The 16,488-nt window shown below is 34.5% G+C and overlaps 3 protein-coding genes and 1 non-coding gene across 4 annotated transcripts in view; 2 read left to right on the plus strand and 2 right to left on the minus strand.

The window, feature by feature from the left end:
- The first annotated feature begins 377 nt into the window (after nucleotides 1-377).
- LOC109608801 (protein spaetzle 4) lies at nucleotides 378-5,242 on the plus strand. Its single transcript, XM_020025352.2, has 4 exons — nucleotides 378-603; nucleotides 3,480-3,668; nucleotides 3,728-4,446; nucleotides 4,580-5,242. The coding sequence occupies exons 1-4, from the start codon at nucleotides 580-582 to the stop codon at nucleotides 4,920-4,922; spliced, it is 1,275 nt and encodes a 424-aa protein (XP_019880911.1). The 5' UTR covers nucleotides 378-579; the 3' UTR covers nucleotides 4,923-5,242.
- A 245-nt stretch (nucleotides 5,243-5,487) lies between these two features.
- Nucleotides 5,488-10,012, minus strand: LOC109608419 (fatty-acid amide hydrolase 2). The gene is made up of 4 exons (XM_020024849.2): nucleotides 9,680-10,012; nucleotides 7,311-7,530; nucleotides 6,625-7,259; nucleotides 5,488-6,380 (listed from the first exon to the last, which is right to left on the minus strand). The coding sequence occupies exons 1-4, from the start codon at nucleotides 9,869-9,871 to the stop codon at nucleotides 5,832-5,834; spliced, it is 1,596 nt and encodes a 531-aa protein (XP_019880408.1). The 5' UTR covers nucleotides 9,872-10,012; the 3' UTR covers nucleotides 5,488-5,831.
- Nucleotides 10,013-10,109: 97 nt separating this feature from the next.
- LOC109593955 (cytochrome b5 reductase 4) overlaps nucleotides 10,110-16,488 on the plus strand; it is a 37,937-nt gene continuing 31,558 nt past the window's right edge. The window contains exon 1 of the mRNA XM_020009097.2: nucleotides 10,110-10,494. Within this exon, the coding sequence (XP_019864656.1) occupies nucleotides 10,329-10,494 (166 nt within the window). The 5' untranslated portion in view covers nucleotides 10,110-10,328. The remainder of the gene's footprint in view (nucleotides 10,495-16,488) is intronic.
- Nucleotides 11,010-11,081, minus strand: Trnap-cgg (transfer RNA proline (anticodon CGG)). Its single transcript has one exon. It is a non-coding gene; the product is annotated as a tRNA-Pro (tRNA).

A 16,488-nucleotide genomic window follows, 5' to 3' on the forward strand; every position in this document is an offset into this window, starting at 1 on the left:
TATAAATTTAAACAGATTTCATTTACGAATATTACATATTTTGAACACTCTCAATATTCATTTATAATTATAAGAAAGTCTTGTAGAAGTGACACAGACAAAACCACTTCCCTAAAACCAATAAAAATTTCAAATCCAGACACGCTAAATAAAAGCCCAAACCATGACACACACAAATTGATTGATTTATTGACGATTTCCGATTGGTGCTCCATTCACCAAGTCGCTACACGTGGAATACCATGTCAGCCCGACTGAAACTCGCGAACAGCCCACATCGACACACTTTTTCTTTACGGTTTCGAACCATCTGACTATAGAGACCCCATTTCCACCGAGTAAACACGCCGCATTACCATTTTATTCAGTCCTCGCACGGCACTGACGATACGCTGACCGCATCACTAGGCCATCTTCAGCTGTTCTCGCGTCTCCGTTTCTATATTTTCGCATCAAGTGACTGGGTCGAAGAACAAGACAATGAGGTGCGCCGCTTTTATGGGGTGGTGTTTATGTGTTCCATTCTGTGCAATTTTTGAAGCGAATTAATTTTTTTTTGTACGGTGGATTATGTGAATAATGATGCGAAATTTAATTTTATTGGTAAGTTTAATATAAGAAACTTGTAACTGAATTCGATATTGAATTCTATCAAAATAGAATATTATTTCATTAATTTTTAATATCCAATTCCCTGGTTGTTCATTAAAAAAATTTTTAATAATTGAACATTATTATTAAATTATTCCAGTCTCGTCTGATCCACCTTAAATTTTTTGAAAAAATATAAAGAACCTTCATGTCTTCGTCGTGGTTCCTCGAATCAGGTCACAAAGTTCATTAATATGACGACTTTCCCCGGCGATCGATTCGATTTGCATCGTGGTGCGTTTACACATGAACGCGGCATGATGAGAGGCGGTCCCCACAATTCGTCTCGGGCGACAAGGAAAAACGCAAGACGCTGCCATAAACGGCGCAAGTGTGTTAACAGTTATAATTCTGCTAACAGATAATAATTTTGTTTGAACCTGCGTGTGCCCGTTTATCCTAATAAGATGCCGCCATCGGATCTTATATCTTCTTCCTTTTTCCTTCCTTGAGACAAAGATTTTTTCCACCAACAATTTTATATTTTGTAAGTCGAGAAATTGCAAATTGCAGCACATGTGTACGGGTATGCAAATGAGGCAATCCAATTAGCATCACTCCAACCATCATTAGTGACTAATTAGAAAACAATCAGAGTGCGAAACGACGACTAGAAACTCCGCACTGGTCCACGACATCCTCTTTCGATTCGAGATTTCGCTGAATCAGTTGCGAAATCTCGAATCGAAAGTGTCAAGTGAAAACACCCTTTGGTTTTTCTTCGACCTTAATTTCATATTAAATATGGTCCAAATCGAGTGATTTTCACTTGGCACTTTCGTTTATCGATCGGAAGAACTGGATTCGCTGGAAATTATTCGTGTAGTTTTAGGTGCCCACGTTGTTCCGATGATTGTTTTCACTCTGATTGCTTCGTAATGGACGTGCCGAGGTTTTGATAGCCGCTCTGTTTGGATTTCGAAATCGGACAATTGACTACGAATATAGCTGTACTCGGTTTTACTACTGTTTGTTTAGATGTCTAATTATACTTTCAAATTCGATCATTTGTATTGTCCGTGGAAATGCGTAAGGAACGGTGAAATTGATTGCTTTGAGGTGTTTTGGAGTCGCAGTTCATAATAAAATTGAAACGAAGGCGAAGAAAGAAAATAAATGAATTTATTTTGACTTTGCATAAACAACAAGTAGATGTAAAGTAATAAAAGAAAAGCAAATACACAAAAAGATTACATTAGTGATTTTATGATGAAGAAAATTAAAACCTCCATAAGAAATGTTCTTCCTACATTCACTTAATTAAGCAATTAGAGGAGCCATAACATTTACATACTTAAACATTTAAATAATCGCATAGTGGAAGAAAAGGCTGTAAGTAACTTCTTCGCCTTCTACGTCTAACAAAATATTACAAAAAATTTAACTAAATTATTTGTATGAAATACACGATAATACGACTTTTGCGAGTAACATCAAAAAGAAGGAAGGGATTATATTTTTCCCAACAGTGCGTGGTATAATGAAGAACGGATCGGATCGAAGATTGGCGTGAAAGCAATAGTGCAACGGCAGCGCGTCTCTTGCATAAAAACGCCGCGCCGACACACTGACCCAGATGCGGACCTTGTTTAAAACCGCCCGTTTGGACAGTCTCAAATTCGAACCATCTTCCTGCCTTTCAAAGTCGGATGAAAACTGCCGTCGTCAGCTCATGCCAATCGTTTCGGAACACCGAATGAGGTGAGGAATCGGCAACATTTAAATGTCCCTCGTGCGACAATATTTGAATGAATTTTTAGGGTACCGTTACCAGAGACAAAGAGAACAGGTTGTTGGAAAGTGAAATACCGATGATAATAACCGGGCCTAAAAATTAAATACATAGATAAGATGACTCATTGCTCGTAAATTTGATAGGAAAAAATTGTCTTGGGCTTTTTAAGTACCGGTGGTTGCTGTGGTATCTAGGGAATGGAAAGTTGTGGACAACCTTGTTTTTACACTTTTTTCGACCTCGAAAAGTTCATTGACGGTGATAATTACACATTTTGGTTTTTCGGTTTTTCCTCCTTTAGTTATCATCATATGTTTTTAATAAGTTCATAATACAGACGTGCATTATGTAGGTGTTACTCCGTTAAAAAACACACATGTTTCATGTTTTATTAATTTATTTTTTGGCAATTATGAATTTCTAAGGTAATTAAATTATTATTGTAACGATTCCAAAAATATATATTTTGTGGTTAACAAATTTTATCAATGAGATAACGACAGACACATGTTATCCAAAAAAATATGTATCGTCCAGATATCTGACTGATTAAATATAAATATTTGGGGCAAATTTGGGGTAACGGTTTGCATTGTTTACTAGAACGAAATCTAAACAATCTTGGTACTTCCCGTCATTAATGAGGAGCGAGTTAGAAAAGCAACCGTAAAAAATGCGGTACAATGCCATCCTCCGGAGAAGAATATTCGGATTAACTGTTTCAATAATAAATTTTAACCCTAGATGATTTAAAATCTCCGTTTACATGTCTATGTATATTGTTAGGATTGGCAAATAGTACCGACAATTCTTGTCTTGTAGTCACGGTTGATCGTAAGATTTATCATCTTTTTTGTCCATCGATCGGTTTGTACGCTCCCACGTTTATTACAATGAGACCGCGTCATTATTTGTTCAGTTTCGATTGGGTAAAGTGATGGCCTAGAGACCCAAACATCACGAAAACGGTACCCAAAGCCCGTTCCCACAATACAATTTCGTGTCACGTTCTTCAGGGCTAAATACCGAGCCTACCTTTCGATAATTTTATGTTGTACGATTACCAAATTTTAATTTTGTATTAACTTTTCAGCTGTGTGCCTATGGATCCGTAGGCTACGGGTACGACTCCGGAGGTGCCGACCAAGCAGCCTGCGGTCGTCCTTATAGATCCGGAAGAATGTATCAACCACCATGCGACTTAAATCGCATGGGGTATTGCGTGTCGGCCGGCCAATCATATCCTTGGCACGCCGTCAAACGATTCGTGCGAGATAATCAGGTACTAACAACAATTATTGTCTTATATCGCGTTATAACATAATCCAATTACTCTTGTAGGGATTGATGAGAAGAATGTACGGCGACCAAAGGCATGGACACGTATTGAGAGTGGAACTTCAAGAAGAATTAGGCGAGGAAGATCCAATGAGAGACTGGCAACCGCCCGCCAGAAAATTCCCCAGGTACTCGAGATACGACCACGAAGAGGATAGAGAAAACGAAGTGCTCGAAGATGAGGACTTCTTCTTCGAAAACTACGGGGAACCACGTTTCCTTCGGGACGATGTTAAAAACGATGACGTTTTAAATACGAAGTTCGTATACTCGGAAGAACCCGCCATTGCAATTAAACTGGCGGGATTGAAGACCGCTCCGCTTGTACGACCAACTACTCAAAAGAGTAGCATCGAGCGAATATCGGACAAAGTTCCAGTTAAAAAGGAAGATGAGATCACGAACGCTGCAAGCACCACCTCAAAACTGGAACAATCTTCAACAACGATCACAGTCGAAGAAACGACAATCTCTTTGAACGAAGAAAACTCAACAACTGAAACTACAACGGACCAGACGAGCACGACTCCAAACGTGATGGAAGCTGACGATAGAGTTGGCGAGTCAGCAGAAGGAGGATTTTCCAGTACTGAAAGCAGTGAAGTAGAAGCAGAACAGGAGGAGTTTGCAGATGGTTTGAACAAACCTGGTGCAATTTTGTTTCAGGACATGGAAGACCCGTCAAAGAAAAAGGTGCACGTTAATTACAAAATGCGTGGTGTGTAAGTACAATTCCCTTGTTCTATTAGTTATTATATGAAAAATTAACGCAATATTTAAAAAATGAATAAATTTGTTGCGTTAGTTTATCACTATCATGGTTGTTTAATTTGCACAATTAAATTTTGATTTTAGTAATGCTTGTCCTGTGAAGGAAGAAGTGGTTGCACCATTTTGGGCTAACAATACAAGAGGGGAAGTTCTAGCACTCCTAAACATGTACCCTTTTGAACAGTACGTCCACTGGGAAAAGTGTACATTCGAGAATCGTCAAATGTACTGTCGGGAAGGCTGCAGGTGCGAACAACAGTACAGACTTCACAGGCTATTAGCTTACGATCCCAACAACGAGTGTAGAGGTATTTTCTCTGATTGGTTCAGATTTCCTTCCTGTTGTGTTTGCAAGTGTTATAACATGCCCCCTGAGTTTAGAGTGACGTCTAGAAGTCCACGGTTTCAGAGAAACTTTGACGATTGAATGTAGTGAATTCTGTAAATATCGTTTGCGCTCACGCGAGATTTGTTTATTATAGAGCCGGCGCCATTTGCATAATTTAGTTGTAAATAGGTAATAGTTGGTAAGCACACAAATTTTAAGGCTTGTGATTAAACTGTAGTTGATGGATACTCGTTGTGTAATTATATTTATGAATCCAATGTAAGAGTGTATAAATCAATACTGACATATTGTTGAAATATTTTTAGCTTTAATGTGCTGTATATAATAAATTTACACGTATTGTTTTACTTTAACGAATTTATTGTTAAGTATTTATATTAATGTTATATTTATTTATATGTTTGTTATTGTTTCTAGTCTAATTATTAAATGAATATTTAACTGGCATGTGTGCATTTCATTTCATACTTCCTTTCCTGTATGATAATATCAACGCTTTCTCTAACAACATGAATATGTTAGTGATATAGTAGTAGTAATAAAATATTTATTTGGAACTAAAGAAAATAATTTTACTACCTTGAAATGTTTTATTGCATAGAAACAGAGGAGTAATTAGGTTTTAATACTAAATAAAACACACTTATACACAGTCTTTAGTATATATAAAATATATATGACAATATAAAAATAATGTTATAGAATTGTATAAGTATAAACATGGTAAATATATAGAGACCTGAGTTAAATAATTACATTGATAACAGTGTTAGAATCATGAAACCAAGTGCAAAACTAACCACAAACGGCCGACAAAAAATACAACAATTCGATTTTGCATAATTACAAAAATATTCACCAGTACTAAACTACTGGTATTAAACATCTAAACATATAAAAAATGCATAAATCACAATCAAACAGATCACGATCGAGTGCAAAGTCAGTTCTTGGCACTGTTCTTGAATTTTGAGCAAAACAAAAACATTACACGTCCGTGTGAGGCGGTACCCATCCACCAAACGCCTTCTCTAACTCCCTGGCAACGGCCAGACATAACCTATCGTTGTTGGGCTTCGCCACGACTTGCACCCCTATCGGCACGCCATCCTTGTTTAGCCCCATCGGACAGTGGGTCGCCGGCATACCCAACACGTTTATAATACCGGTGTAACTGAAATTAAACGGCTTGAACAGGGGTTCGTTGTGATGGGGCGCAGCAGTCGGATGTGTCGGATAAACAAACACCCCGTCATCACCGATCAAGTCCAACAGCTCCCGCTTCAGCTCGTTCCTCAATTGCACCAGCGATTGGTGTTTGGCGTCGCCGTATTTGCAGCCAACTTTGTCGGCGATGGCGGTTGCTAGAGCGATGAATGTGTGTTGCGATTTGCCTATGGTCCATTTTAAAAATTCGAGGTAAGGGTTTATGGTCCCCTCCAGGTTCGCCAGCTGGTCCTGGAATGTTGGTCCGGTGGGCGCTTTCATGTTTGCAAACCACAGCGGAGCGCTCTCACCGAATTTTGTCAAAGACACCTATCAAATGATTATTATTATTAGAAATAAAAATAATAATAATAAATAATAAAATAATAAACATAAAAACAGTGAAGAAATAAATTGAGTTTTTATCTTATCTACCAGTCAATAGATCATAAAAAATGTGGCTTATTTATTTCAATGTGTACTATGATCTAAACGTTTAAACAGAACTTATAACAATATTATATTTATAAACTGTTCAGTTTTCGTTGTTGGTATGTGTAATTTTACAACTTACTTTGGTTGCTTTAATGCCATGAGCCTTATTTAAATGCAAACTAATTTTGCCAAACAATTCCCTAATCTCCTGATCCACCGGGGACACCAAAAATGCCTTCGTGTCACCCTCTTGGAGATAAAACTTTATATTTTTTATATCAACTTTCTCATCCAGTCTCAATTGTTCCAAATAAACCTTGTCGACTATGACCTTAAATATAGGCACCAAGTCCTCCGCCCGTCGACACATCGGCCCCAAACCCAAAAACGTGGCCTGCTCCGTGGTAATTGGTTGTGGATACTGTCCGTGATTCGGTACGGCGAACGGCGAAGGCTTATGGCCGAAAACCCCATTGAAAAAGCTGGGCATACGAATCGAACCGCCGATATCGGAACCAATGCCGAAGGCGGACAGGGCGGCGGCTTGGGCGCAACCCTCGCCGCCCGATGAACCGCCGACCGTCCTCGTGCAGTCGTACGGGTTGTTGCAGCGGCCGTGCACATTGTTCGAGCTCTCCCACCACATGCACAGCTCCGAAATGTTGGTGAGACCTATAGGAATGGCGCCGGCGAGTCGCAGCGCCGCCACCACCTTCGCGTCCTCTTCGGCGATGCGGTGCTTACGACGCACCAGACCCGACGAATGGATCAATCCTAAAATTGAAAATTATTAAGAATTTTTAACGAATTAGGTCTTTTATTTGCCTTTGATGGGTATGCAATCTTTGGTGGTGAAAGGTACGCCGAGGAAGGGCTTGTCTTTCTCCAACGTTTCGGGCGGTATTTCCCCGGATTTGATTAGTTTATCAGCGGCCCTCGCTTCTTTTCTTGCTTCTTCGAATCTGTCGGCCACGACTGCGTTTAATATCGGATTAGCTACTTTTATCCGTTCGATAAACGACTCCAAAACTTGTTCACTGGTTAGCTGAAACAATGCTTGGGTCATTAATATTATATTAAGCGTTGTCAGTTGCGTTTTTATATTTTTCTCCTTGTTTATAGTACGTTATACATATTTTATTCAGTATTGTTTCGCTTGTATCGAGCGATTTTGGTGTATTTTGGCGCTGAAGCAAAATAATAGGATACAAATACAGGAAATAACGTCGTTTGACACAATGATGCCACACCGACTTTGTACTAAGGACAATTAAACAATTATTAGCTGTTTATTAACTAATTAGCACAATTACGCTTAGTTTAGCAGTTTGTGGCATTGCAACAAGTCCACATGAATTCAAAAAAAGGAACACGTCACATATTAATATTTGTTGTTACATGACAATACACTAATTCCGATGGTATCGCAGACGTTAGTCATATTGAGGTAATTTGTACTGTATGAATCGATGTATTGTACTAATATAATAAATAAATTCATTGAATTATCGATTATCGGTAGACGAGGTGAAGCCGATATTATTCCATTTCGTTTCCTTAGCATTGTTAAATGAAAACGGGTTTTTAATGCACTTCACGTCCGATAACTGTTCCGGGTGACTCATTTATTGTTACGGCGTATAAATTTATTCGTCCTATCATAAACACTTTCACTACAGTGAATAGAAGCTGCCACCAAAGTAAAATGATCCCATTGTCGTTTTATTGACGGGGAAATAAATTGTAAAATTGTTGACAGATTGATTTTAAAATAAACAACTCAATATATAAGCAATAAATAAACGAAGAAAATGTTCATGTATCCACAAAATTTAAATATAGAACTACTTAAATATTTGATAGCGTTAGTCACGTTTTTTTTATGGTGTTTGGCAATGTTTCGAAGATTTTATTCCATAAAAATGTCATTAATCAACGTATTTAATTTATTAATCTGATTTTCGATATCTATATATAGATTTTGTACTTTGAGCATGTAAACCTGTACGTTCCAACGTAATGTATTTTATATTCACTTGTTGTGTCATAAAAACAAGAGACAAAACTTGTTTTGTTATTAGATTATAGTAATTATCTGTACTATACATAATACACTTTTATATTATAATATAGCAGTAACTGTTGAATTGCTGAATATTAAAATAAATTGTGCGTATGTTGTAAATAGAATATTAATAATATTACGATACAGGATTATATTATATTAAATTGTTCTTAAAAATCGTTTTTTCTAGTGAAAAACTAAATTTTTTATTTAACATCGATCAACTTTCACGATGAGCGAAAGTTTCATATTACAAAACAATATAAAGTATCTAGAAAAACGCGAGCCAAAAATAACAGAGTGAATGAATATCTAAATATAAATTCACTGTTTACATACTTATTTATCATTTGCACAATGCGAGTATCAAACAACAATCCAGCAAAGTATTAATGTAATAATTCTCTCGTAACTTGAACAGGAGAAACATCAAATTAGGACAAAGTATTCTATTATAATTGTGACAGGATGTTGCATTAAGTCTCCCACAAAGATGAATTAAAATAATATAACACAACATTATTCATGCCCATTCACGAGTTAATTCGACTCGATTATTCTGGGTACGTTTACCTTCAAGACGTTCATTCTCAAGTCCAAAGTTATAGAGATATATGAATGTAACTTGTAATTTAAAAACAAGAAATGTTACAATTATCATTTATCAGGTACTACTTTGCTCGCACCAAGACGTTCTTTAGACGCAAGGTAAAAGAATGACAATTTTACCTGTTGAACCGGATCTTCAGAGGAACTATTTTAGTTTTAGTGATTTATACTATATTGTTTAAAACCATGACGAATATAAAAATAGCGTTGAGTGTTGAGATGTTTGTCTACAATAATGAAAGAAAATATAATATATATTATTATAATTATTTTTCCATCGTCATCGAGTTGACCATCGTCTGAAAGTGTTGTAGTGTTGGTAATTTTCAGCGATTAATAAATCTATAATGGTTCAATCAGTCAATTATAGCGATAACACACACGCACAACTTATCACCGTATTGATGTGTCAAATTCGCGTTTCTCGACGCTCCACGTTAAATCAAGGTAAATTGGTAAAATGGGTAAATTTATAAATTATAGTCGCCGGATACGACTACATTGAACAAGTGAACTGTACCTTTTGCGTGCGTATTTTGAATGCGAGCGTCGTCGCGGAATCCAGCAAAATCAAATCCTCGATGGGTGGCAAATCGGTGTGCGCCCCCCCGTACATTCTTCTGAATATCCAGTGCACCACCATGTCCACGAATGCGAACACCAGTTTCAGCGCCTGCTGCGCGTATTGGCCCAGACAACCGCCTTCTTTCATTATTGGTATTTTTTCGATTTAATGTTTGTGGTAAAACGCGATCGCCACGCGTCTCATCTCACATAATACTGAGCGTGTCTCCCATTGTTGCCCTCCAAGTTTTGCCCCCTCCCACAATTGCGCGTTGAGGTTATGTGACTTCTCTAATCCGTGTGATGGTATGACTGAGACGGCCTATTTGAAAACGCTAACGCGGAACGGAGACAATAATAGTGTCGCAGCTAAACCGGATCGAGACGGGACCTTCACCAGTCAGTTAATGTTGTAAACCTAACGTAAAAACCCCAAATAAACAAACAACAATCAAAACAATTTAATAACGAGTGTATGTGCTAATATTTGTATTAAACAACAAACATAAAACTGATCGATTGGTGGTGTTCTTGATGGTAATAACCGCGCGCATGTGTCAATAACGGTGTCGCACATTGAACGGAACATTGAACGAAAAAAAACGATGGATGTGAACAAACTGAAGAACAATTCGAAGAGTGCGTTGGGCAGTTTGTTACAGGGCAACTCAAAAATTCCGAATTTGGTGCCGCCTGTTTTGCACGAGGTTGGCAAGTTGGCCGCTGGCGTCGCTGCCGTCAGCACCGCCAATAACGTCGGATCCGCAACAGGTAAATTCTATTCTGAATTTCTGATTTTCGATCGACTCATTTTCAATTTGATTGGTTCACAATTAAAATTTTTTCTAACATGAAGCTATTTAATTAATCGTGGGAACCGATTCCGAATGTTTTACGGTTGTTGTACGACACTGATGGTTGCCTACGTTGCAAACCAATTATACACAACCATTGTATTGTTTGTATTTTTTTATTGTGTTGTTAATTTTATTTAAACATTTTAACGAGCCAAAAGGTTATGTGTGTTTCAAATGAAAACTAAAATAAAATTTGTACACTGTATGTATAAATTTCATGTAACATATAATTGTTACTCAGTTTTATGTTTTATTTTATTTATTTATTTTTTTATTATAATTTTATATGCCATGAACATTTTATGATCGTTAAGATCGTTAATAGGGATAAAAATAAATATAACTTAAACAAATAGCAATTAATTTATTGATTAAGTAAATGTATTATTTATTATTTGTTGTTATAAAAATGTATTAAAAAAGTTATTAGGGCTCAACCGGGATTTGAACCCGGGACCTCTCGCACCCGAAGCGAGAATCATACCCCTAGACCATTGAGCCGTTGAGTTTCATTTTAATGTTATTGGTATGTGATTGACACTTTTATTGTTGATTTATAATAAATTCAAAAAGCATTCAATAATATATTTATGAATATACGTATAGAAAATGTTATCCTTTTTGTTTGTTACATCGTCATTTGTGCATTCTTTATTAATTTAAAAATATCTTTCGACACATTTCAGAGATTACATAGTTTGGTTCCATCAAATTCCTTGGAATAATATAGGTGTACTGTATTCCACACTGATGTTGTTTCCCTATTGATTTTCCACCCCTTCCCCCAGGGACAGGTAGCATCCCATCAGTCCAACGACAATTCATTTGTTCACGAATCAATGCCAGAACAATACCTCAACTGCAAGGAATTGAAACAAAAACCAGTTTTGTTAATGCCTCATTTTTTTCAGTTTGTTGGAATTGTAAACATTTGTTTTTTTTTGTGTATTGTTGTATTGTTGTGTTTGTATTGGAAGGTGACAATATCATTTATGCTATTTGTTTAATTAGGGAAAATGTTATTGCTGTGCCCTGGTCTATTGTTTTATTTTATTATTCATACATCTAGATTTTTAGCTGTTTATAGTAATTTTATCGTACCGTTTCAATATAAATGAATACGAAATCCTTCGTCTTGAATTAAAATAACTGAAGAAAAGAAGAAATATTGTTTCGTTTCCTCTAAAAATTTTTAGCTCACAAAAATCTAGTATAAAAAGTATAAAAATTTTAAAAAGTATAAAAAGTATGTAAGTATAAAGTAAAGTATAAAGTATAAAGTATAAAGTATAAAGTATAAAGTATAAAGTATAAAGTATAAAGTATAAAGTATAAAGTATAAAGTATAAAGTATAAAGTATAAAGTATAAAGTATAAAGTATAAAGTATAAAGTATAAAGTATAAAGTATAAAGTATAAAGTATAAAGTATAAAGTATAAAGTATAAAGTATAAAGTATAAAGTATAAAGTATAAAGTATAAAGTATAAAGTATAAAGTATAAAGTATAAAGTATAAAGTATAAAGTATAAAGTATAAAGTATAAAGTATAAAGTATAAAGTATAAAGTATAAAGTATAAAGTATAAAGTATAAAGTATAAAGTATAAAGTATAAAGTATAAAGTATAAAGTATAAAGTATAAAGTATAAAGTATAAAGTATAAAGTATAAAGTATAAAGTATAAAGTATAAAGTAAAGTATAAAGTAAAGTATAAAGTATAAAGTATAAAGTATAAAGTAAAGTAAAGTATAAAGTATAAAGTATAAAGTATAAAGTATAAAGTATAAAGTATAAAGTATAAAGTATAAAGTATAAAGTATAAAGTATAAAGTATAAAGTATAAAGTATAAAGTATAAAGTATAAAGTATAAAGTATAAAGTATAAAGTATAAAGTATAAAGTATAAAGTATAAAGTATAAAGTATAAAGTATAAAGTATAAAGTATAAAGTATAAAGTATAAAGTATAAAGTATAAAGTATAAAGTATAAAGTATAAAGTATAAAGTATAAAGTATAAAGTATAAAGTATAAAGTATAAAGTAAAGTATAAAGTATAAAGTATAAAGTATAAAAAGTATAAAGTATAAAGTATAAAGTATAAAAGTATAAAGTATAAAGTATAAAAAGTAAAAAATATAAAATAAATATATTTTTACCAATACCAAAAACATGTTTTTTCACTTTTTGTGCATGTTACTTCATTTCAAACGTTGATAAGCGAAGTTATTAAAGAAAGGAGTAGTTTCTCAACCTTAAAAATACTATACATACATATCCACATGAATTTAACTAGCGGAAAAATTCTTTTTGAATTCCCGGAATTCCTCTGTGTAGTCCTTATGGTAGTTATCTTTTGCTGCTGCTTTTATACTGACAAAACCCCGTTACGTAAGTACCATAACACTCAGCGTTCGGTTGAATAGGTTTTTCATTTAATTGCCGGAGATAAATTTGAATTTCATACGTAATATCGATGAGATGAACCGATTTTACGCCCCCGCATTGAGTTCGCTACATTGTAATTTAACCCTCTAATAAAGCCATACAATATATACTGTACATACATATACGGAAGGTAGACAGCTATGATTATACTAGGATATTTGACTGGCGTTAAATGTGACTGATGACCCATAAAATATTGTCGGTAATTGATTATCCACACGTAAAATTAAAAGCAGTGTGATTAACGAGGGTTGGCGAAAGCATATCGAAAATAAATCACGAGGGGTCATGAATATTGACTGTCGGTCGCTTTTTAAATGCTGAATTTTGTCTGTTCCAATATACAATAGTGGGTCAATAGATTTGAATGGGAAATGTGTTCGTGACTGTGAATAATAAGAAATAATAACGTGTTCAGTCTGCTTCTTGGATAATACAAATATTTGTCGCAATTAAAGGTGTAAATATGATAAACTGGCACAAATTCTCGCATGACTTTCTCGATTATCGATTTGAATACAGTTTGTTTAACTCAACACACAAGAGATACAACTTATAATTTATATATATATTAGCTTTTTGAAAACATACAAAAATTATACTGGGCAAATTTAATTTCATTAAACGAACGACAACAACAATGTCAAGATTTAAATATTAACGAATTAATTTGATCATTTAAAAGTATAATTGCATTAAACTTGCACGTTTTGCTTTAATATTTAAAGCCCGTTGGAGAATTAAGCGATTTTTCCTTCAGTTTTGATTCTGCCGCACTTTATTGACCAATTTAGCTCCGAAACCGGATCAAAACGTTCCAAATTTATAATTAGACTATTTAACTTTAACAGGGCTGTTAATTACAACTATTCTAACTAAATACGCATATATGGAATTAATTATCATATTTATTTGCTATATTGAGTGTGCAGGTTTAAACACTGTTGCAGGTATATTGTTATCGGAATTGAAAATTGAAAATGGACCTTACAGTGAAAAGCAATTTTAGCTGAATTTAAAATTGCAAATATTAGACCAGTTATTATAGGGAGTTCACTTTGGAAATCGAGATACCCAGTTATAACAACCACAAAAAAACAACTCCGTTAATGTTTTTTCCTGTGAATGTTTCAATCATGTAAATTTTCGACTTGAACATTACTGTATCCAGATGCGAGTGGTTTTTCATAAACTTGAAGAGATACATTTGATATGGCTGCCAACTCTATCGCACTTGGTTTGGTTGTGCATTTTTGTATCTGTTCATCGTTGAGAACAGCATTTTTTGGAGTTACTATCTTAATCTTCCGCATAACATGAAGAGTATTGTTATCTTCAAGAGTGTGGACATTTACCACACTAAAAAATAAAAGTGTGTGGACATTTACCACAATAAGAAATGATAATTATATATTTAGCAGTAATTTATACAACTACTACTACACTACTACAACGGTTCAACATATGAAAAAACGTTTAAAACAAAAATTGTAGAGAATAATGAATACAAGTAGCGTAAAATTCATAGGAAACGAGATATTCACAAAAAATGTGCAAGTTTTGGATGTCAAAATATATGTTTATACGAGTTTATAGCTGGGTATCTCGATTTCCGAGATATTCACGTAATTTTGATAAAAATGACTGTACTATATTGAACAGGTACTGCTCAACATAATTCGTCCGTTAAACTGAAATTTCTCCTATGACGGTTTTTCCTGCTATTCCATTACCCTTTTTATGGATTATTTCTTGCGATTTATAAACAATCATAATAAAGATACGTTACTAGAATTTAACATAATTCGAAACCAAATTATAGGTGGTAGTATAAAACGAGGACAACAAAATAATACACATAACTGAAACTTGCCAACAAAACAGACATTGAATTTCTGTGGCGACAAAACAGCCATTCTGGATTCATTCTGAAAACCGTAAATAGACTAAAAACTGTCTGTTTTACAAATGGGTCCGCAAAACCTTGTATCAACAAGTCGATTTAATTTCGACTTGATTGGACGTTTCAGCTGAAAATACAGTTGCTCAGAATTGTATGTCTGTGCATGCGGGGACGGATACAAAGAAAACAATAGGAAGTAAATTAGAGTAGTGCAATAAAACGTGTTTTGTGACAGTGTACAGGTTTTAGTATTGGGATTGGGACCAAGATGTAGACAAAAATTAAATGAAACTTTGGATGATGTTTATTTTAATCAACACTTTTCACAACCTTGTTTGATTATAATATCTGGGAAGTTATTTGAGCGAAATTTTTAAATCTTGATTTGTGCATAGGTGGGATAACTGGAGTGAATTTACAACTCCTAAACTGATGTTCGTTATTTCCTTGGCACATAATAATTTTCATCGGGATATACCAAGATTTCCCGTATATTCTATGAATGATTCTCTCTCGGGCACGACTAAAATTTATTTATACCACGGAATGGAAAGGGGAACATGATGAATGGCGCCGTTAGCATATTTTTACATTTTTAAGGGTATGTAAAATTGATAGGTGTTGTTTGTGTTTGAATCCCGATGGTGATTTATCACCACCATATTGCAAAATGTAGCATTCCAAAGGGATAGATTAAATTTTTAATGGTGACACACTGTAATAAGTTATAATCATTTCTAAACTAAAAGCACTATTCGTAAACGTACCTCGCATGTGTCTTACAGTCAAATAAGTTCTCATCAGGATGGAAATATAATTCAAAATGCACGCGCTAATTTACAAATATTGGATTTGTTTAATCCCTCCGATTACCCTGTTTAAACGTGTTTAATTTGTACTTTGGAGTATTTATTAGTTTTTTAAGGACAAACTTTCCGCAGTGAAAATGCGGTAATAAGTTGAGGCAGGGAACGTCTTAACTATGCAAATGCCTGGAACGGTTTTGCAGATTTCGGTCACGTATTATGGCTATGACCCTTCTTTATAATAAAAACTACCACCTCCACATTCACTCTGGGACATTTTATTAAAAATCGATTTTGGAATTAATTCGCACTGCAAATATTACTGCGGATCATTCTCTACGCTTTATCTGCGTTGCCTACCTTTGGTTCATGTAACGAGCTACCCTCTAACAGCCTTATTACATAAAAAATGGTTTCGATAAAGTTTCATGTTGTAGTTAGTTATAATCAATGTTTGTTCATTTTCTGTATAGAAGTTAAGGTATAGTTTGTTATTATTCAGTTCGAACAATTCTCCGGACAATAAATCTCAATTCCGTCGAATTTTATTCTCCGTGACTAAGACTAAGTGGATCATTAAGTTTTGTATAAAATTCCAGACTCTTAAGGAGGTATTCTGTGCAATAAGAAAAATACAAACAATATTTTTACTATGCATTATTTTACAAGATTTTTATTAATATTTAAAGAATACGTTAAAAAAAAAGTGAACAAATTAAAAATTGAAAAAGCTATAGGCTGACGAAGTCCG

Source organism: Aethina tumida, chromosome 1 (genome assembly GCF_024364675.1).
Source record: "Aethina tumida isolate Nest 87 chromosome 1, icAetTumi1.1, whole genome shotgun sequence".
NCBI lineage: Eukaryota > Metazoa > Arthropoda > Insecta > Coleoptera > Nitidulidae > Aethina > Aethina tumida.

Coding starts and splice junctions, on each gene's coding strand:
- LOC109608419 (XM_020024849.2), bottom strand. CDS start 9,871: ATGAAAGAAGGCGGTTGTCTGGGCCAATACGCGCAGCAGGCGCTGAAA. Junction 7,531..9,679: donor TCAAAATACGCACGCAAAAG/GTACAGTTCACT, acceptor GCATTGTTTCAG/CTAACCAGTGAACAAGTTTT. Junction 7,260..7,310: donor AGATTGCATACCCATCAAAG/GCAAATAAAAGA, acceptor TTTCAATTTTAG/GATTGATCCATTCGTCGGGT.
- LOC109608801 (XM_020025352.2), top strand. CDS start 580: ATGATGCGAAATTTAATTTTATTG. Junction 604..3,479: donor TGCGAAATTTAATTTTATTG/GTAAGTTTAATA, acceptor TTAACTTTTCAG/CTGTGTGCCTATGGATCCGT. Junction 4,447..4,579: donor AATTACAAAATGCGTGGTGT/GTAAGTACAATT, acceptor TTTTGATTTTAG/TAATGCTTGTCCTGTGAAGG.